General features: G+C 46.1%; 1 protein-coding gene across 1 annotated transcript in view; it reads left to right on the top strand.

Annotated features, from left to right (window-relative positions):
• The window catches only part of PMFBP1 (polyamine modulated factor 1 binding protein 1), a 1903249-nt gene that overhangs the window by 748415 nt on the left and 1131170 nt on the right, over positions 1-23664 (top strand). Inside the window, exon 19 of the mRNA XM_086945556.1 lies at positions 9972-10151. Coding sequence (XP_086801682.1) covers positions 9972-10151 — 180 coding nt within the window. The remainder of the gene's footprint in view (positions 1-9971; positions 10152-23664) is intronic.

The raw sequence follows: 23664 nt of genomic DNA, 5'->3' as shown, positions 1-23664 counted from the left end.
TTTCAAAGGTAAAAAGGCTGGATCATAGAGGCAGAATTAGCCTAGACAGGCTGCATAGAAAACAATTGGAATATTGGCGCCGTGCCTTTAAGACCTCCAGGAACCCCCAGGATCCCATCTTGTACCACAGGTGACCGTTAGGTCAGTTCTTTTTTCCGGCTGACTAATTCAACAATTTTTTATGACTTTTGGCTATTTTTTCCTGTCCAAATGCCGTCCTTATTTAATAAGTGCCCGACCTGTGGAAAAAAGATGGCTAAGTCAGACCCTCATTCGGTCTGTATTGCTTGTCTGCCTTCATCCCACAAGCCAGACCAGTGTTACCACTGCAGAAAGTTTTCCAAGAAAACCCTTAGAGAGAGGGAGAAGATTAATCTGCATTCCTTGCAAGAGAGAGGAAAGGAAACAGTGAATGGGCAAGAAGAACACCACTCAAGGAAGCCCTCCTCTCAACCAAGAGAGCGCAAAGAAAAAGGTGAAAAAAGGAGGCATCGGTCTCCTTCCCCATCGAGGGACAGATCGTCATCCAAGGTACCTTTGTGCTCAGAGTCGGCGTCGAAATCACCGTTGAGACGTCCGTCGACGTCGAAACATCCTTCGCCGTCGAAACATCCTTCATCGTCGAGACATCCTTCGCCTTCGAGACAAGGTGAGAAGAGACATAGGATGAGGTCGTCATCCACACGTAGGCGGTCCAAGTCTGGCTCGCCTACGACGTCAAGAGGTCGGAGCTCGACGTCGACACATCAACGTCGAAGCTCACAGCCGAGAGGCTCTGGACCGACGTCGAGATTGTCGACTGTGAGAAATCCAATGACATCGACGTATAGCTGAACACCAAGGGCTTCGACGCCGAAAAGACCCAGACATTCGACGTTGAGACACATGCCATCGATGTCGTAGCCGCAGAGGTCGATGTCGAAGAGATCACTGTCGAGGAGATCTAAGAAAAGGCCTTCTGGGTTTAGGATGTCGAGATCTAGGTCGACGTCGAGGAGGTCGACGTCGAGGAGATCTCAATCACCTTCTCCCCCAGCCAAGAGACCTAGAGTGACGTCGAAGGACTGTTCTATGCGGGACGCCCAGGTGGTTACATCAGGGAGTGCTTCTTCCTTCCCAGGGCTTCAGATAGTGCAAGTATCTCCAGAGCCCTCACCAGTACCGTCTCCAGCCCGGCCAACAAATATCTCTCCAAGATGGCTAGGAGATATTAGAGAGTGGAAGATCCACAGAATGAATCTACCACAGTCTTCTTCAAGATCCAGGTCACCTTTGATCCCGTCAGAGCATTCTTCGGGGCGGCACGAACGTACCATGCCGAGAAGGTCCCCATCGGTAAGAAGACGATCATCACGCTCTCCTACTACTAGGAGTCGGGCATATGTCACCGATCTCCTAGAAGACGAAGCTGTAGGTCTTCTTCATGGTCGTCGGATTCCAAGGCGAACTATTCTCCGACTCTTTCTTCCTCTCTTCCAAGCAGAATATTGCCCATCAATAAAATTCTGACCTTTAATGAGGTTCTCTGCCGTGGGGCTGCGAAACTCCACATTTAAATGCCTGTCTCTACCACCAACAGAGGGCTCAAACCCCTCAATGGTCCTCGCATCAAAATCAAGGAAGGTCACAATTCTCCCAGCGTCGTCCTGGCAGAGGAAGAGGTGATAATTCCAGACAGTCCACACCTGCTGCCAAGCAACAGCAACAAAAGCAGTGAGTGCTTGCTTCCCCTATCTCCGTTATCCACTCCGGTGGGGGAAGTGTACATTTTTACCTGGAAGAGTGGACAAAATTCACACTAGACAAGTGGGTGCTGAATATTGTAAAGAATGGGTATACAATCAAGTTCATGTCCCCTCCACCTTCCATTCCTCCTCAAAAGACTGTCACCCATCGTATAAATCTCTTGAGGGAAGAGGTGTCTGCTCTACTCCTAAAGAACGCCATCGAGGAGGTCTCATGGCACCAACGTCGGCAAGGGATCTACTCCCGCTACTTTTTGTTCCCAAAGAAAGGTCCAAACAAGGAGTTCAGGCCTATACTAGATCTCAGACGTCTCAACAAATTCATTCTACAAAAAAATTTTAGAATGCTGGCATTACATCAAATAATACCACTTCTACATCAAGGGGACTGGATGTGTTCCATAGATCTTCAAGATGCCTATTTCCACATACCAATCTCCCAAAGCATCGGAAGTTCCTACGGTTTCGCATCCAATCAAACCACTTCCAATTCACGGTCCTGCCCTTCGGGCTGAAGTCAGCTCCTCGCACTTTCTCAAAGTGCATGGCAGTAGTAGCTGCTTTCTTGAAGAAACAGCACATATTAGTCTACCCTTACCTTGACGACTGGCTTCTCAAGAGTGGGTCTCCCACTCTTCTGCAACATCTCACGCACTGTATTCACCAGTTGCATCGGCTCGGTCTGCATGTAAACTTCAAGAAGTCCATCCTCAATCCAACACAAAGGATACACTATCTAGGCGCAACTCTGGACTCAGTCAACGCAAGAGCGTATCCTTCCGAGGAGAGACTATCATCCATTCTCCTCAAGTGTCAAACTCTCTTGCAGACACCTCGGCCCACGGCCAGGTAGATCTCCTCCCTACTCGGGTCTATGGCCTCGTGCATTTTTCTCGTTCCAAACGCCAGGCTTCACATGAGACCTCGACAGCAGACTCTGGAGGATCAGTGGTCCCAAATCTCCAATCGCTGGGAGGACAAGTTATCAATACCTCTGTCAGTCCGACTCTCCATCCGATAGTGGATGCGACGGATTCATCATATTGTGGGAGTCCCTTTTCAAGAGGACATGCCCCAACAGACTCTGGTGACGGATGCGTCCCTTCAGGGATGGGTGCTCATATGGGATCATTACAAATCCAAGGCATGTGGTCAGAGAAAGAGCAACTATACCACTTAAACATGCTGGAACTCAGAGCTGTACATCTAGCTCTCAAAGCATTTTTTCAGTCAGTAACATCGGCCTCTCTGCTTGTTCAGACGGACAACACAACAATGATGTACTACCTGAACAAGCAGGGCGGAACCAGATCCAGACCCCTGTCGCTGGAAGCACAGGCAATCTGGAAATAGCTTCTGGCACGAGACATGAGAATATCTGCGGTTCACTTACCGAGTATCCTCAATGTCCAATCAGTCGACCTGAGCAGACATTTCACAGAAGCACATGACTGGGTGCTAAAACAAGAAGTGATACAAGACATCTTCCCCAACTGGGAACACCAGACATCGATCTCTCTGCGGTCGCCGAAAACGCAAAATGCCGCGTCTTCGCCTCCAGGTACCCGCAACCATGTTCCAAGGGGAATGCTCTGTGGATAGACTGGTCTGAGACATTACTCTACGCTTTTTCACCGATTCCACTCATTCCTTTGGTGATCAGGAAGCTGTGCAAGTCCAAGACAGACATGATCCTGGTTGCTCCTGATTGGCCTCGCCAGGGGTGCTATCCGGACCTTCTTCACCTGTCCAAAGTACCACACAGGAGGTTGCCATGTCATCCGGATCTGCTGACCAGGGAGAGCGGCAAGGTGTTCCACCCCAACCTGCCATCCCTGAGGTTAGCAGCATGGCTCCTGAGTTCATCCAATATGGACATTTAAACCTCTCTCAGGACTGCATGCAGATTTTAAAAGAGGCCAGAAGAGCTTCTACGAGAAAGTCTTATGCTTTTAAGTGGAAGCGTTTTTTCATGTGGTGTACTGCTGAAGGTCATGACCCTATTCGAGGTCAGGAACAGGAATAGGTACTGTTACCATACTTACTGTATTTGGCCAAAGCAGGTTTACACTATTCCTCCATAAAAGTTCACCTGGCAGCGATAACAGCATATAGAAAGTCTCCCACTCAGGCTTCTTTCTTCCAAATGCCAGATGTTAAGGATTTCCTGGAGGGTCTCAAGAAAGTCTATCCTTCTGTTAGGGCTCCTTCTCCTCCCTGAGAGCTGAATGTAGTCCTCTCTAAATTAATGGGTCCCCCATTCGAACACCGGCCAATTTGAGGAAGCACCTAGAGGAACTCAATAAAACACTCAACGACTTTGAAGCAACACTTAAACAAAGCAAGTATCATAAACTGAAGAAAGATACAAGCTGCTTCAGCCACGAGAAAACATACCCATACATCAAAGAAGACTACAGACAAAACCGTGAGGAAGCGACTGATGATGAATCATCTGACACAGGATCAAACAGTTCTGATTCAAGCCGTGGTAGAAGCCCGAGATACCAAAGCTCACGCAGCAACTACAGAAGTCCATACCATCATGGACCAAGATGGTGGAGCAATTTTCAAGGTCAACAGATGTATCCACCACCACAGTATGGACCTCCTCCTTTTCCACATCCCCAAGGGATATATCCTCCCTGGACCTATCCACCTCAAGATTATCCCTACTATGATCAAACTCATTTTTTAGGATCACGCCAAGGGAGGAACAAAGGAAGGAACCGGAGAGGCAACAACGTCCACTGGACACCGAGAGAGGACGAACAACCATGGGTATCCACCAGGAGCATGACAAGGGCTTCAACAAGCCAGAAATTAATCTGGTAGTAAACCTAACAGATTTTAATCTCTCCAATGCACAGATCTCAGTATTGGAAAAAGGCCTCGGTTACGTACCTACATGTAACATGGACAAGTTCCTACTCTGTAAAGAGGTTCAGGAATTTATGAGAACACTTAAGTTACAAGTCTTTTTCAAAGACAAAGAAATAGACACACAACAAGGTGACTCAGACCTCAAACCCAAATCAAAATTCACCCCTATGGATAGTACATTGCCCATAGAACTGCTCGCCTTTGAAAAAGCGGTGATGAAAGACCTTAATAATCTTGGCCCACAAAACAAACAGATTTTTCCAAATATCACTAAAGAAGAAAGAAAAGCTATACAGGAACTCAGCAGCAATCCGGAGCTAGTAATAAAACCAGCGGATGAAGGAGGGGCGACGGTCATACAAATCAAATAACTGTATGACCAAGAATGCAAACGAATCCTACAAGACCAACGCAATTATGAGGTTCTCTACCATGATCCCACTGAAAGGATTAAAACCAAAATCACCACCATGTTAGAAGAAGCATTGGCACACAATTGGGTGACTAAAGAAGGAGAATTCCTATGTCAAGAAAGTCCTATAACACCATATCTATATACAATACCCAAGATTCACAAGCGCCTGGACAACCCGCCAGGCGTCCTATTGTATCTGGCATAGGATCAATCTTAGAGCCAGTTTCCAAATTTGCATATGCGTTCTTGAGGCCCATGGTGCAGAGAACATCTACCTATCTCAGAGATACCAAAGACGTCCTGATTCTCCTGGAAGATCTCACTTTTGACCCCAACAATCAACAACTAATAAGTTGTGATGTCGAAAGCCTATACACAAGTCTCCCCCACAACGAGACATTAAACATCATTGAGGATGTACTTTTTGAAGATGACTGGGAATACCAGACACCCAGAAATGTCATCATGGAGTGTTGTAATTTGGCTCTAAAAGAGAACTTTTTTTAATACGACAACATCCTGTATCTTCAGAAGCATGGGACCAGCATGGGGAGCACATTTGCTCCCAGCGTAGCTGGTCTCTATGTATACCATCTAGAAATGACAAAAATACTACACCCCAGTAACCCCTTTCGAAAACACATCAATATCTGGAAAAGATATATTGATGACCTTTTCATCATATGGGATGGAGATGAGACCACAGCACAACAGTTTATCTCTTGGCTGAATTATCAAGACGACTTTCTCAAATTCCCCAGCACAATATCCAAAGAAGTCTTAGTATTTCTGGACCTCAACATCTTTCCTAAAGATGGCAGGTTGATGACAACTACACACTTTAAGACCACGTCCAAGAATTGTCTCCTAATGTACCAAAGTTTCCATCCTAAACATTTGAGAGACAATCTCTCATATGGACAATTCTTACGACTACGACGTAATTGTACGGAGATTGCTAACTTCAAGTCCCAATCTAAGGATCTGCGGAAAAAACTTTAGATGCGACAATACCTGGATAAAATAAGCCAAGCGTACAAATGTGCACGCTATAACTGCAGGGAAAGCTTACTTGAGAAGACCCAGTCCAAACAAGAAGAGAAACGACCATTTTGTATCACCACGCACAACACCAACTCTAACCAGGTGACTAGAATAGTCACAAAACATTGGAAAATTCTAAACAGTGGAGGTCTTGACATCCCAAAACCAATGTTCTCGCACAGATGCTGTAAAAGCATTCGAGACATGTTGGTCCACACCAGACCACAAAAGAGAGAAGAATCACACCTATCCACTAGTTTGGGAAACTTACAAGGCCATCACCCCTGTGTTGGGTGCAAAGTGTGTAACCTCACCAAAAAAAGCAAGGATCTCACATTCCAAAATGGCACTTCATGGGAACAAAGGAAGTTCACCACATGCAACAGCCACAATGTTGTGTATCTAATCACGTGCCCTTGCAAACTGGAATATGTTGGCATGACCTTGAGACCAGTAAAAACAAGGATAGGTGAACACAAGAGCAACATTAAATGTAAAAAAAACCAACACCAAAATGGCTTCACATTTTCTAGACAAAGGCCACAAACCAGAAGACATCTCATGGACTATAATTGAGCAAGTCAACAACGAAAAATACCTTTTCGAAAAAGAGCAAAGATGGGTTTTGCGTCTGAAAACCAACCTCAATGGCCTGAACGACGAAATCCCATGGGGGCAATTGTGATCCTAGAATAACCCTGAAACCCATGGAATTTGATAATAAAGAGAGTAATCATTAACAGGATCTAGAGTATATAAAATCTCAACAAACACTATGGCCTCATTTCCACAATGAGAAAATTAGAAACCAAGCACTTGCCACAATGTACATGCACATCTGATGATATGAACGAGTTAAACCGGAAAGAATCACTAACAGGATCAAGAGTATAGAAAAACTCAACAAACACTATGGCCTCATTCCACAATTTGACAATTAGAAAGCAAGCACTTGCCACAATGTACATGCACATCTTATGATATGAACGAGTGAAACCGAAAAGAATCACCTTTTTACAAAGGTCCCTTTTCCACCCCAATTATAATCCAACTTTTGACGATGGAATAAGATTATTAAATAATAGATAGCAGGTCATTTAAACTATCAACAGTCCTTGCAGGACCGATACATGTGTTTGGCAACCAACTAGGAAGCAAACATGATCTTGCAGTAGGATATGCCGAAAAAGGCCGCCATCTTTGTTTACGCACTAGCTATTTGAGGAAGACAACAAACTTCTGCTTTCCCAATGAATGTGAAGGCGGTTTACAGGCTTTCAGAGACGCCTACTTTTTCGCGTTTTTTCCTTCACAAATGAGCAATAAATACCCGTGATTCAGTTACACAAAGGTAACCCACGGAGCGGCACTGAGGCGCATTGGGGAGGTATTACCGGCGGACAAGTGAGTAAGACTACGGCTAGAAGTCTATAATCTATGGCCCGCTTTTGCCCTGCATCTTAAACTTACCAGTAGCGCTTACCTTTCACAGTGACCGCATGAACAATCCTCAGATGCCAAGCTCATGGGGCGCGATTACTATTAAGAAATGTATGTATACTAAGTAACCCCTTTCTTTATTTGGGAAAGTCTTGTGATATGCATGTAATTGTAAAACCATGTAGTTTCCTGACGTTTCTCTACTATGGCAATTTGACAATTTGACGCTTCTTGCCTACCCCACCGGTTGTACGCAGACCTTAGGTACGCCGCCCACGTGTGTGTATATATATATATATATATATATATATATATATATATATATATATATATATATATATATATATATATATATATATATATATATATATATATATTATATATATAGATTCAAAGTAATGGCGGTTTCTAAGAAACAATCGGCACTAAAAGCAATCGACTACCGCATTCGAATTGCACCAGTATTATTGTGGGTAACCTACAGTACCCGCACCATAAAAGTCAAATAACATCCGGTCTTGGTCACAAAAGTGAATTGTGTGTGTGTGAATCTTTTATTACAACAAAAACCAACGGCGAAATGACCTAAAAAAATGTCGAATTACGCCAGTTTAAATATATGGATCACATAACTATGAATCCTTAAAAAGAAAAAAGACTATGAGAAAAACATATCGCTTCTTTCTACAGGTCGAATATAGATCCATGTGATGATGATGTGTTATTGAAAAAGTTCATCAAAGTATTTTGAACTTTTATTTCTTGTTTTTCTCCCATTTTTTCCTTTTCTTTCAGAGACCAGATTGGGTCATTTTTTCTAAAGGGCCTACTCGAGCCCATGAACAAATAGACTAGCTGATTTTTGCAAGTCTATTTTAGGAAAGTAGGCATATGACACAATAATTAGTTTACCGAGTATAGTAGGGACTAACATAGGTCCTGATGAGTAAAGCAGGGGGGACTGCTTAACGAAAGATGTCGACCAAGTAGGGCATAGCAAATAACCCTACCACAACCCCTTTTTTAACATTTCCAGCTAGAGAAGTGAATAAATAGTTTTTTTCTACTAGCCAGGGAATTTTTAATATTTCACCTTTTTATCCTTCACATAATCCTTTCACCCCCTACCACTCACATTGTTTTCGCACCACACATAGCCTATCTTCATAACAACAAGTGCTCCCGCGTAATCCGTAGGTAGTAGCACGCCCACCCTATAGAGGGACGGGAAGACCCCCATGATGAAGCATGACACTATGGGAATCATAATGTGTGAGGGGTATTTTAAAAACACATAGTGCTTTTTCTTGTCATCCACAAGGATCAACAACACTCACTGTATTTACATCTAAAATAAAAAAAAACAATTTGATAGAATCTCATTGATTGTAAAACATGTGTATTGGAGGTTGATTCTATCATACCACCTCTACCCTCCCCCCTTTTGATTTATTTAGTTTGATGAGTTCCCTGGAAGAGAACTAGGATTACAGGTAAGTAACTAATCCTTTTCTTTCCAGTAGTGGATCTCCAACGCTTCCAGGGGACATCACATGACTCCAAGCACTGGTTCATCTATTTGGATCAGACAACATCCAGCTACATATATGGCACCTCCTGCCCTTCATACATAGGCATCTTTGGCATGTCTGTGAGGATTGTTTTCGTGAAAATGCTCTGCTGGAACAGTGGAAGCACTTGCAGCAAAACTCCGATGCCATTCATCCGCCATATCATGGTGACTGATCATGATTTTTTGTTTTGGAGAAACAAACCAGAGCTGGTTTTTCTTTCTACAAAACAAAAAATCAATGGTCCTGGTATGCAGAGAGCTTTGGCCCTGGTATGCAGAGCGTTTTGGCCCTGATAAGTAGGGAATTTTCAACCCTATCCGAGAGGGCCATTTGTTTGTTCTTTTTTGCATGATTTTGCCTGTCACTGCAGTTGTGGACACGAAAATGGGCGCAGAGCTTCCAGTGCTCTGAAACAAATTGCTCTTTAACAAACTAGCCAAACTTTAGCCTAGACCACTCTGGATGAGTTTTCTCCAGGGTAATAGGGAGGTTTGCCCATCTCTAAATGAAAATATGCAACTGTGAGTTTGGCGGGACAGGAAAACCACAGATTTTTTCCTATCCCACTTTGCTTCCAATTGACCCCTTAGTGTTGCTTTAACGAGAACCCTCTAGAAAATTCCCTTTTTCCACATCTGCTTGATGACCCTCTTGTGTATGACGTGTTGCTTTGTTATGTGTCCTTGTTTGCTAGAGTGATGCCCTAACTGAAGATATGTGTACAAGAAGATTTGGGTCTCAAAGTATGTTTAGTGTTACTTTTCATTTCCCATTCTCAGTTATATTTTCTTTGTTCAGTGTCTGTTTTTGTTTAATTGGCGATGTCTGATTTCAAATTGTTTATTAAAAGTTTTTTTTGTCTACACATAGGCAATGGAAAATGCAGAACATTTAAGAGGCTCAATGATGGCATCTGAAACATTGAAAGAAAAGCTACATATGAAGACAGAGGAGCTGCAGCACATGCTCAAACAGCTCCAGAAATCCCAGGATGCTCTGCAAAGTGCAGAAGAGGCAAAGGAGGCATCCCTGCAGAAGGCTGATGATGAGGTGCAGTATTCAGGAGACAAGAGACACACATATGTTTTAGGATACGCTTTAACCCAGCATAGAAGACTGTCTCTCTTCCAGAATTAAGTTTGTATTTTTACTCTACAGGTGGACACTCTTCAATATATATTCGTTATTAAAATATCAGAACTGCATATAAACAAATGCTGTTTTCGCTCACAAGCTCAAGAGTCCTTGTGGGCACTGCAAGGTTATAGCACTTTTGAAATGTGAGCTGTATGAATACGTGTTAAGAACCTTTACACCAGATTAGGAATGTCTGTTTAGCTGATAGCACAAACAGAGGCCAAAATTGGTAGTTTTGGTTGCGCTGCTGCAAACATTCAGGCAAGACAAAAATAGGGGTCCATTATCATTCATACTGTTCAATATGCAAAAGACTGTCATAGAGGCATATTATTACATTTCTGATGCATGCTCCGAACTGTTCATGCTCCTAACTGTTCATTCCACACTTTGTGATGTTCCCAGACGGTATCCTGGATTCAGAAGAATTTTCAGTATAGCCCCTGTTCACCAATAGGTGGGCTCATACAGCTCCACATTCACTCTGCACCACCTTGGAAGTATTGACTGGGGTGCATATTAGTACTAACGTAGTACTCTGATGTCAGTTCTTTACTTTCTGCACTTTCGTAGGCAGTTCCTTAGCCAGCTCATGCTCTTTTATTTTCAGTTGATGAGTTTCTCCTAAATTCTTTCCAGTGTGCAGGGAACATGTTCTCTTCCAGGGGATACTCATCAATAGTCCTAAGCACTGAATAATCCCCATCCACGTGCGGAACCCCGGAGCATATTCAACAATACATATATATGTATATGTTTAGAACCTTAAGTACATAGTACTGTTCAAACATACATATATTCCTGTATAAACACATAAATATGCAGCCTATTATATATCCAATAGGCTAAGAAGCCAAAAGTAAATGTATTTCTATAGTGTGAAAATAATATCACATACCAGTACTGTAATAGAGGGCATGCACTGCAACAACAACCTTTTTTTTTCAAAAAGAAGCCAGGGAATAGCAGGCGATTAGCCCAGAGGCTGCATAGATAAATAATATCACTGTATAGAAAAAACTGCCACCTTGCCTTTAAAGCTTCCAAGAACCTGGACACCATGTCTTTAAGACCTCCAGGAGCCCCTTGCTCCCATCATGCACCACAGTTGACAGTTAAGTTGTTTATTTTTCCCGGCTCCTTCTGTGAGGATCCTGGAGCTTGAGCTCGTCAGTTTTTTACTTTTCTAGTCAAATTGGTTTTTACCAACTTTATTTGAAGTTTTTTGTGCTGAGATTGTTTTCTAGTATATTTCTGACAACTTAAGTTATTTTTTGGTCAGAAATGCCAGCTTTATTTTACAGGTGTCCTTCCTTTGGTAAGAAGATGGTTAAATCTGACCCTCACTCTTTGTGCATTGTGTGCTTGCCATCCTCACACAACCCAGAGGTTTGTTATCATTGCCAACAATTTTCTAAAAGAACTCTGCGAGACAGAGAGAAGACCAGGCTTCTTGCCTCGCTGGAGAGAGGAAAACACCATAAAAGTGGCCTAGAGAGTAATCCTACCTCTAAGAAGCCCACCTCTCAGGAAAAGCAGAAGAAGTGGCGAAGATCTGCCTCTCCAACCTACAAAAGTAAGAACATTTCTGAGTGCTCGCCATCGAGATCGGCGTTGGAACAACAGGTGAGACGCTCCCCGACGTCGAGGGACAGATCGCCGTTGACGCAAAGAGAACATCCGCCGACGACAAGTAAACAGACGTCGAGACATACTACCTCGGGCTCGAAGTATGGTTCCGACAGACCTAAGTTGCTGTCGAAGCCTCCGTCGATGTCGAGGTCTCCGCCTCCTTCCCGAAGGTCGGTGTCATGAGGATCGACGGCAAGATCACCATCATGGACCCACAGGCGGTCGACGTCGAGGGCATGTTCACCGTCGAAGAAGTCCACGTCGAAGACACCATATGTACACCAACAGTCAACGCCAAGAACACCTTCACGGTCGACGTCGAAGAAACCGACGTCGAGAGCATCGCCGCAACGGCGTGAATTCTTAAGCGGATCTCCGCAGCAGCGGTCGACGTCGATGGTGGCTCATTCCGTGTTGTCGTCGAGACATTGCTCGACATCGAGGGACAGAAAGCATGCCATTTCTGCTGGGGACGTACCAGGGAATCCTAGATCGGCGTAGAGATCTCGACGCTCGATGTCGAGAGGACACTCTTCGTCACCTGGCATCTCCATCCTCCAGGTTATGCTGGAGGGCTCTCTGACTCCCAGAGAAAAGCCTCCTTCAATCCATATGTCACCAAGATGGCTAGAAAGTGTAAGGCACTGGAAAGTTCCTCCCAGGTCTTCTGAGGGACCTCCTCCAACAGAATCCTCGAGACCCTCTCCTCTCAGGTCTCTGAGGCAATCTAGTACTCAGTCACGAAGGCATTCACATTCGAGAGGGCGCTCAAGATCTCGCCATTCTCCTACTCCGAAGAGGAGATGGAGATCTCCATCAACAACCTCATCTTCCAATTCTTCCTTTAGCGACTATTCATTAACCCTATCTTCGACACCGCCATCCAGGGTTTCCACGATTTGACGATATCTGGACTTTCAATGAAGTGCTCTGCAGGGGTCCCAGCAAGTTGAACGTCACTAAGACTGCACCATCAGTTTCAACTTCTATAATATTTGAAACCCGCAGCATAGGTCTTCAGCCAGACCTCTTCTTCTTTTGGTCCCAGGTCTGCTAGAGCCAACATTGCAGACTTTCCTAACTCCAGCCATGGTGGGCTCGGCTCCCACTCTGATCTCAAAGAAGTTTAAGGCCCTAGAACAAGACCCGTTGTTTCTTCGTGCAGACCCATCTCCAGATTCTTTCACAGTGGCTGCCGCCAGAAAAGCACATTCCGCTACCTCCACCTCCTCTGTCCCTCTAGAAGGACAGTAAAAATAGGGATTCCTTGGGGAAACGGATGTGTAATACCTCTGCGTCAGTCATGAAAGTGGCTAGTGCTTCCGCCTTTTTGGGTCGGTACGACAGATCACCGTAGGACTCTTTGGCAAGGTTTCCGGACAACCTACCAAAAGAGGACCAACGAGATTTCCAGGAAATCCTGTAAGAGTGTGGATTAGTGGCAAATCAAGTAATTAGTGCTGATGCTGACACAGCATATATAGAGGCCAACGGATTTTCCTACGGCATTTGCTCAAGATGTTCAGCATGGCTTTGTCTCACAGATCTCAAACCTGATGCACAGAGGAAGATTAATAGCTCTTCTCTGTTCAGGTTCCACGTGGACAACGAGATGTCCAAGATGAAAACTGAATTGGACACTCTAAAGGCTGTTGGTTTGGAAAAGCGTAAAGAATTTCGAAGAAGGTTTCATCCCTATTATCGGCGTTCCTTTCAGCAGAGGGTTCAAAGCCCTCACTGGACCACACAAAACCAAAGTCAGACGCACTCACGGTCTCACTACCCACAGAGGAGACCTGGACGAAGAGAGCACCGCAGAAACAACAGTCAGCGGCTCCTAAACCACCAACAAAACAATGAGGAGTTGCTTCCTCCATGCCCGTTGAACACTCTGGTGTGGGGGGTGGGTGTTACGGGGGGAGTGTTTCTTTACATCTGGGGCAGTGAAAAAAGATTACAAAGGACAAGTGGGTAATCAATATTGTGCAGAAAGGGTGTCTGCTCAGGTTCAAATCTCCACCTCCATCAATCCCTCCGTAAGAGAAACTTCTACAAAAAGCGCCATCGAAAAAGTTCCCATTCCACAAAGAAACAGGATTTATTCTGGCTATTTCCTCGTGAAAAAAAGAGGCCCCACCACAGAATTCAGACCAATACTGGACTTAAGGCTGTTAAACAAATTTATTCGCTAAGAAAAGTTTTGAATATTGGCACTGCATCAAATCTTCCCACAACTTCATCAAGGGGACTGGATGTGTTTCATCGATTTGCAGGACCCATACTTCCACGTTACAGTGTCCAAGAAACATCGCAAATTTCGAAGGTTTCAAGTTTCATTCCAGCATTACCAATTCACGGTGCTTCCGTTCGGGCTCAAATCAGCCCCTCGAACATTCTCGAAATGCATGGCTTTGGTGGCAGCTTTTCTCCGCAAGCAGAGGATTTTCATATATCCCTACCTGGACGACTGGCTCCTGAAGAGCTTGTCCCCTGTCGTGCTGCAGACTCATCTCTCGTACTGTCTTCAGTTACTAAACAGGTTAGGCCTTCATGTCAACTTCAAGAAATCGATCTTCAATCCAACACAGAGGATCCACTACCTGGGTGCATCCCTGGATACCGAAAAAGCAAGCTTGTGTTCATCGGAGGAGAGGTTATCCTCCATTCACAGGAAATGTCTCAACCTCCTTCTCACACAACGTCCCACAGTTCGACAGGTGTCAACACTGCTGGGCTCAATGGCGTCATGCATTTTCATCGTACCAAACGCAAGGTTTAACATGCGTCCTCTACATCAATGTCTGTGGGACCACTGGATGCAGGTATCAGGACGCTGGGAAGATCATGTCATTCTCCATCAATCAGCCAGGGATTCCATCAGATGGTGGATTAAATGATCCCACCTGATAAAGGGAGTTCCTTTTTACCTGCATCCCCCTACTCAGACGATTGTCACAATGCCTCTCTCCAAGGATGGGGTGCTCATATGGGTCCTCTGCAAGTTCAAGGTCTGTGGTCAGAAACAAAAAAAGGTTACCACATCACCCTCTTAGAGCCGTGCATCTAGCACTCCACTCGCTACACCCTTCGCTCCAGTCTCGGTCCATTCTGATTCAAATGGACAATACAACGACGATGTATTACTTGAACAAACACGTGGGTACCAGATCGGGACCTCTTTCCATAGAGTCTCAGACCATCTGGAACTGGCTTCTCGCACGAGACCTATCGATTGTGGCAATTCATCTCCCAGGGACTCTCCACTCCCAGGCAGACGCCTCAAGAAGAGACTTCATCGAAGCTCACGACTGGGTGCTCAACAACGAAGTCGCTCAAAACAGCTTTCAAAACTGGGGAGTGCCAGACATCGACCTGTTTGCAGACTCGGTAAACGCAAAATGCCCCGTGTTCGCATCCAGGTTTCCTCAACCAGGATCTCAATTGAATGCCCTTTTGATAGAATGGTCTCAGACATTACTGTACGCCTTTCCACCGATTCCATTGATTCCCACAGTAATCAACAAGTTCTAAAGGACCAACACCAGAATGATCCTGATAGCCCCGGAATGGCCTCGTCAGTGGTGGTATCCGGACCTTCTTCAGCTCTCGGAAGTACCACACAGTAGGTTGCCCGTATAATACGGATCTGCTATCCAAGCACACAGTGAAGGTGTTTCACCCCAATCTCTCCTCCCTACGGTTGACAGTATGGCTCCTGAAGTCATACAGTATGGACACCTACCGTTGACTTCAGAATGCTTGGACATTCTCAAAGAAGCAAAGAGACCTTCCACTAGGAAATCTTATGCCTTCAAGTGGAAGCGTTTTTACCTATGGTGTGTGAACAATGGGCATGATCCTGTCCGGGGTCAAGAACAGGTGATTTTACCATATTTGCTGCATTTGGCAAAATATGGTCTCCAGTTCTCCTCTATTAAAGTCCATCTTGCAGCTATCACAGCATATAGAAAGTCCCCTTCTCAGATTTCCTTTTTCAAAATTCCTGTGGTCAAAGATTTCCTTGAGGGTTTAGGGAAAAGTTTACCCCCCACTCAGGGCTCCTTCTCCTCCATGGGAGCTTAAACATTTTTTAACAAAGTTGATGGGGACTCCTTTCGAACCGATTCATGGAGCTTCTTCATAACATTTGACATGGAAAGCCGCTTTTCTGGTGGCTATTACATCTGCTTGCAGAGTGAGTGAGATCCAGGCGCTGTGTTGTAAAGAGCCTTACACTGTGTTTCATGCTAACAGAGTGGTCCTAAGAACACATCCGAGTTCTTTACCTAAAGAAGTCTTGGATTTCCATATCAATCAGGCAAGCACACTCTCTACCTTCTTCCTGAATCCTTCAAATCTGCTAGAAAGGTCCCTTCATTCTCTGGACCTCAAGAGCGTTCTGAAGTATTTTTTAGACAAAACAAAGGAACTGAGAAAATCGGACCATCTGTTTATTAACTATGGTTCCATAAACACCGGATCTGCAGCTTCCAAAAGATCTATCTCTAGGTGGATAGTGTTTTGAATATTATTGTCATACAACTGGCCAACAAAACCCTCCCTGGCAAACCTAAGGCCCCTTCTACTAGGGGAAAAGCTTCTACCACAGCCCTCCTTAGGAATGTGCCCATTGCAGAGATTTGTAAAGCTGCCACATGGTGATCAGTTCACACTTTCACTCGCCATTAATTTGTGAACTCTGACACACAGGCGGATGCGCAGTTTGGGCAAGCCTCTTGGGGGATTTTTTTTTTGGGCTAATACCATGTAACATGTTTTCATGAACTATAATTGCTGCTGTTTGCTCGTCCATGAGGAAGTGGGTATGGGCTTGCTACTCTATTCAGTGCTTATGACTATTGGTGAGTATCCCTTGGAAGCGAAGGATTAGTTACTTACCTGTAATCCTAGTTCTCTTCCAGGGATGTTCTCATCAAAGTCATAAACAACCCTCCTGCCTCCCCGGATGAGCATTAACAGTACTATACTGAGTTTCTTGCATCATATATGCTGGTTCCTACAGGTGTATACACTGTAAAAAAGAACTGACATAACTGTCACCTGTGGTGCATGATGGGAGCACGGGGCTCCTGGAGGTCTTAAAGGCCCGGTGTCCAGGTTCTTGGAATCCTTAAAGGCAAGGTGCCAGTTTTTTCTATACAGTGATATTATTTATCTATGCAGCCTCTGGGCTAATTGCCTCCTATTACCTGTTTTCTTTCCTGAAAATAAAAGGTTGTTGTGGATCACTATTGCAGTACATGTCCTCTATTACAGTATTGGTATGTGATATTATTTTCATTATTTTCACACTATAGAAATAAATACATGTAATTTTGGCTTCTTGGCTTCTTGGCTTATTGGATATATAATAGACTGCATATTTATGTTTTTATACATGTGTATATGTATGTTTGGATAGTACTATGTACTTAGGGTTCTAAACATACACATATATATGTATTGTTGTATAGGCTGCAGGTTCCCGCACTTGGGCGGGGATTATTTAGTGCTTATGACTTTGATGAGTATACCCCTGTAAGAGAACTAGGATTACAGGTAAGTAACTTATCCTTACCTCCTAAAACTACAGAGTTTAACACTTGCAGGGACTGTCGCAAACAAATGTCTCTTCCGGATCCCCATTATCGAAGATTGTGAAGCCAAGCTGTATGTAGCAGAGCACTAAAGAAAGTTGCATAAATGCTGTTCCCACTCAAATTCGCGGGCCTATTCCCGTGGCCGGATCAACAGGTTTTCAAGGAGGACGGGAAGGTGCACCCGAACCTTGGTCAGGCATCAGATTCCACAGTTGACTCTGATGCACCCTGAATTTCCAGCTCAGTTGGTTATGCCACAGGAAGTCTGGGCCTTTAAGGAGGACATGCTTAGCATCTCTGGCACAGTACTGGCTCTCACTGACATGCCTTCGGGCCCCATAGATCCATGGAGGCCTCAAGTTAGATTACTGCCAGCGCCTGCCCTCTGTGCCTCTCCAACCCGCCACAAGTTCCACTCCAAATCTGGAGACCAACTCTAAACCCTGCACCACGACCCATGCCGCTTCCTGTTGTGTCAACACCAGCACAGGTGCCACTGACACTGGAGGAGGAAGTCGAGCCTGTAGTCATCTCTGGCACAGAACCTAATCTGTCTCAACCTCGGTTGAAGCTGTGACCGAGTTCAGTTTCAACATGCCTGGTCCCTATACGATTTGACTTGGATGAGATACTACTTTTGCCAAGAAGTCGCCCTCCAGTGCTCAAGCAGCTATTTGAATCTGACTGTGACCAGAGCCAACCAATTTTTGGCGATGGTAGGAACAAATTCTCCCCACACTATGAATATGACAATGGTTTTTTGGATCTACAAGAGGCCAGTGGGGTGGAAACTTTCCCTGACGCAAGACTGGCTCTCCCCCTGTTCCTTTCACTGAAGAGTCTGATTCTTTTGTCATGGTTGTCAAAACCAGATGAATAAGCCTCGTGTGAACCCTTACTGACCTTCAACCGGGCCTTGACTTTTTCCAAACGCTACTCTTGTCCACCGGTAAATAGAGAGGTGGCATGCTGCCACGGATGCACTCCAGGTTACCCTGTTGTTTTTGATTCAACACCCTATCCTGGGAGCCTGGTGGTACAGGTCTCCACTAGCCAGGTTAATCCCACCTCTTTTCTCCCTATGCCATCTGATAGAGGATCGGCGCCTTTGGGAAGAGGATGTTTTCTTCTGCTACCCCCACCCTGAAGTCAGTCAACACCAGCTGCCTAATAGTAAGATATTCCCATTAATTTTGGGACTCGTGGTGTAGATCTTGCCTGCTGTTGTGTAGGAATTTCTTGGCAATTAGGCAGAGACCATTCAGGGTGGCCAGGAGGCAGTCAAGTACGTCATTGAGTCAGGTTTGGACATCACAGACTATTTAGGCAGAGCAGTTGGCACTAGGGTGGTACTCCATCTCCACTCTTGGATGAGATTCTCGGGCTTCTGGGGTGAAGTTCAAGCATCAGTAATGGATATGCCCTTTGACACATCTTGATTGTTTGCATAAAGGAAGTGTACAATTTCGAGTGCTTTAAGGAGAGAAGAGCTGCTTTGTGCTCCCTTGGTCTTCCCACACCCACAAGAAAGGATCCTCAGCATCTAATCCCTTTCGTGGCATCGCTAGTGGCTTCGTCTTTTAGCCAGCCGAACAACTAGCACCCAGTCCTTTTGAGGCACTAGGTTAGCAGGGGCACCGAATACCCCATCCCACCCAAAGCATCCTCTAAGCCATTTTAGTTTGGCCTTTGAGGCACATGACCCCCCCATGAGGAGGCAGGATCAATCATTTTCTCCAGGTGGCAGGGCCATAAGATCAGGCAGATGGTACCTGCAGATTGCTTAATGGGGCTAGGGCCTGACATTCCCTTCTGCATACTCCACCCATTTCAGAGCAGCTTTCCGAGTTTGTTCATTCTACAAGAAGTTCAAGCTCTTTTTGCTGTTACTCCCATTATTTTCTAGTGCTGAAAAAGGGCTGAGGCCTTCGTCCTATTTTAGATCCTCACCCACTCAGTTTCTTCCTGTGGAAGGAACCATTCAAAATGTTCATGCTGGCTATGGTTCTATCTGCCCTGGATCCAGGACACTGGCAAGCTTACCATAGTCAGTCACAAACCACCTTCAGAGAACTGTGAAGCTCCTAACATTGATGGGGTTCACTACTGTCAGAGTCACACCTGACTCCTCCCTTCATCAGGCCAACTTGGAAACTGTGCACTTTTGGCCCATTCCTTCCGTACCAACAACAGTAGGACATTCAGACCAAATCCCAATCTTTCAGTCTCAGTCCTGGGACTTGGTGTGGATAGTTCGGAGACTTTTTGGTCTACTGGCCTCTTGCATCCTGCCTGTTGACCATGCCATGTGACACCTGTGGGATATGATGGTTCAGTGAGCTCAGTGCCAAAGAAATATGTTGAACTCCATCCAGGTTTCTAAGGAGCCTGCAAAAGATCTGCACTAGTGACTGCTCGACTGCACTTGGACCACCCGCAGATCCCTCTCCCTACCCCAACCAGAGCTGATGGTGGTGACAGATGTCACTACTGGTTGGGAAGGTCATCCGGGAGAGGTGAAGATCAGTGTACACTCACCTTCATATCAACCTACTGAAGTTGTGAGCCATTCTTTGGTGTTGAAGACCTTCCTGCTGACCATCATGTCACTCATGGTAACAGTCCAGCCCAATGTGGGTCACTTGCTCACTTTGTCACTAGATTCAAGCTAGCCTGGCTGATGAGGTGTTACCCCGAAACCGGTCTCAGGATGCTTGTTTCCGGTCCAGGGAAGACCTGGTTTGTCAGTTCCATGAGTAACAGGTTCAAGACTGATTTGCATATGGCTGGGTCTGAACTGGGGTGGCGAAGTGAGCTAAAGAAAGATGATGGATTGAAAACCCAGATCTATGACTGGGGGTGAGTGTCTGAAAAGTTTCAGTGCTCCGTCCATCAGCTCCTTGTGTTTGCAAAGAAAGAAAAAACAGTGCAGAAACGTCCTCTACATTAAGATCTGCTAGGCAGTGACTACGAAGCAGCCTCTGAGGGTTGAGGGCCCATTACACCAGGTCTAAGGCTGCTACCACTTCATTGGCATGTGGACTACATTTTGGCCATTTGGCCCTACAGGACTTTTTCACTTGAGTCATTCCAAAGACTGGCCACCGGGGAAGTCCTGCTTTGATATCTGTTCACAAGGTGAGGAATCTGCAATTACAATTACCCATCAGAAGAACAAGTTAGTTACCTTCAGTAATTTTCTTTGTGGTGGAAACTCTATCATACTTATGATTCCTCACTGTCCTTTCCCATCCCAGGTCTGTGGAATGGCCACTTTATGATAAAAAGGTCCAAATTAAAGATCTGAACGCTAGCACAGTTGTTTGATTTTTGGGCTCCGCTCTGGAGGGCATGGTTGATTTCCAGAAAGTAACTGACATCAGCGCACTGGGGTGACACCTATATGTTGCTCCAGTCGTCACTTCCGGGGGGTAGGGGGAGCAGAATCAATGCAGAGATACGCTGCACCACCCACTGGCGTGCAGGGGACTACGCTTAAAAATCAGCCGGATCCAGAGTGGCACCTGTCGATATTTTTCATGGCATGGAATGTATAGTTAAATTGAGTACCCACCAGAAAGAGCATTTCTGAAATTAATTTGTTTATCACGCGCCTTCAGTGTCTGAAAAGGTTTTTAAACCACTGCAGTTATCCAGTATTGGGGTTTCTTTCATAGATTCACATGCTTGAATCATTCCCCGTTGTCGAAGTTCGAGTCCCACAGTAACATAAATAAAGCAGTAATTACTAAGTTTCATAGGCTATCATTGAGAGAGCCATGCATTTACTAGCCTATCTACCTCATTTTCTAAAAAGGACCAAACCTAAATATAACCATCTGAAAGAGACACGTTAGTGAAAAATTCCTTACCGTAGAATATCCCCAGGCGTCAGGCTGGATCTGGAAAGTTTTTCTGCTTAGCAGTACCTCTGCGTGCCAGTAGGTGGTGTCATACGGCTCCGCGTCCGTCACAGCAATCGTAGGCGCTGAGATGATGTCACAGAGAGTACTTAGGCACCACCGATGCGCGCGGATGTCAGTTCTTTCTTTTTCCGCACCAAAAGCGAAGATCTGGATTGAGCATGTACCTCGGTCATTTTTTGGCCACTTTTTGAGACCTTTTTGTCTCCTGGTGCACGTAGAGATGCCCGGCTTTAAGTCTTGTGGGTCGTGCCGCGGCAATATGTCGGTGGCGGACCCCCATGATGTCTGCCTCTACTGCCTGGCAACCAACCATAACTCCTGGGATTGTCAAGACTGTCGAGCCATGGCCCCAAAGGCCTTGCGAGAGCGATGCAGGAAGTTACTGGAGGCCCGGCACACCTCTCACCGCCGCTTGGGGTCCATAGGTCTTTTGCGGGACCACTCCCGGGACCGGAACTGTCACTCCTCTGGCTCTAAGTCTTCAGATTCCGGTAAGCGACGCCATAAGAAGAAGTCGAAGAAGCGTGTTTGCTCTCCGACATCCCCCCGTCGCTCCTCGGAGGCGGACGAGGGAGACAGGGGCTCCTCCCCTGTGGCTCCTCCAGAGCCTTATAGTCCCACAGCCTACCCGCCATACCCGGGTCCGTCGGAGACTCCAGAACAGATGAAATAGTTTCTTGCTGCCATGGACCGCCTTTGTAGGCCTCGGGCTCCCGCCGGCATGCCTGCGGGCACAGCCGTCCCGTGTCCAGATCCTGTTGGCCCGGCAGCACCGCCTCTGGCGCCGGGCCCCTGAGCCACTGGATCCAGCGCCCTTGGCTCCGGCCATGGCGCCACAAGGTGCAACGCTGCTGGATCCGGCCCTACCCTTGTCTCCGGCCCCTGCGCCGCCCCTGGCTCCGCCACAGGTGCCGCACTGGGTGTGGTTTATCCCGCCCCTGCCCCGGACCATTTTGTTCCAGCCTAGGATCCACATTGGGATACGGCTCCAGCGCGGCCCCGGCTGGTGCCGTTGTGTCTCCTGGCGCCACTTCTGGCGCAGCTTACACCCTCTCAGGCTCCGGTCCTGCCGCGGTGGCCGGCTACTTCCACCCCGGAGCCAGAAGAGGATTGGGACGGCTCCGAGGACACCCTTGCACGGCAGGATTGGGTGAACGTGATGTGTCATCTGACCCAGGGTTTGCCTCCCCTCCGCCTACTATGGAGGGGGGGTGCTTCCTACACTATGGTGTTACGTCGGGCTGTGGAGGCTCTCCATCTCGACCTCCCTACGGTGGCCCTTAAGACCAACCTCCCTACGGAGGTGCTCCAGACGCCGTCAACGGCGTCGAAGCTGCTGCTTCCTTTCAATGAGCAAAAAACACAGTTGATGGACAGAATGTAGAACAATGTCATACATTCACCCCAGTACAAGGATCTGGGCCTAAATCCATCGTTTCTTTGCACTCCACACCACCCTGGGTTAGACACTGGCTATATGCAAATCAGCTCTGACCCTGTGCCTCATGGGAACAGTCCAGTCCGAACTACCAAGCCATGTCTTTCCCAGACCGGAATCAAGCATCCAAGGACCGGTTTCTGGCTATCAGCCTTCATCAGCCTGGATAGCTTGACTCCAGTGGTGTGGAGAGCCTGGGACTCACGTCTGAGTATACCCAGCACACTCGGGGTGAAAATTGCAAAAAACACAGTTGATGGACAGAATGTAGAACAATGTCATACATTCACCCCAGTACAAGGATCTGGGCCTAAATCCATCGTTTTTTTGCACTTCACACCACCCTGGGTCCTTGGATGCTTGATTCTGGTCTAGGAAAGACATGGCTTGGTAGTTCGGGCTGGACTGTTCCCATGGGGCACAGGGTCAAGGCTGATTTGCATATAGCCATTGTCTGACCTAGGGTGGTGTGGGGTGCAAAAAAATGATGGATTTAGGCCCAGATCTTTGTACTGGGGTGAATGTAAGACATTGTTCTGCATTCTGTCCATCAACTGTGTTTTTTGCAATTTTCACCCCGAGTGTGCTGGGTATACTCAGACGTGAGTCCCAGGCTCTCCACACCACTGGAGTCAAGCTATCCAGGCTGAAGACGCCTGATAGCCAGAAACCGGTCCTTGGATGCTTGATTCCGGTGTAGGAAAGACATGGCTTGGTAGTTCGGGCTGGACTGTTCCCATGGGGCACAGGATCAAGGCTGATTTGCATATAGCCATTGTCTGACCTAGGGTGGTGTTGAGTGCAAAAAAACGATGGATTTAGGCCCAGAT

The sequence above is a fragment of the Lissotriton vulgaris genome, chromosome 12, assembly GCF_964263255.1.
Source record: "Lissotriton vulgaris chromosome 12, aLisVul1.2, whole genome shotgun sequence".
NCBI classification, from domain to species: domain Eukaryota; kingdom Metazoa; phylum Chordata; class Amphibia; order Caudata; family Salamandridae; genus Lissotriton; species Lissotriton vulgaris.
The sequence above is the reverse complement of the archived record's forward strand: the minus strand, read 5'-3'. Positions and strand labels throughout refer to the sequence as shown.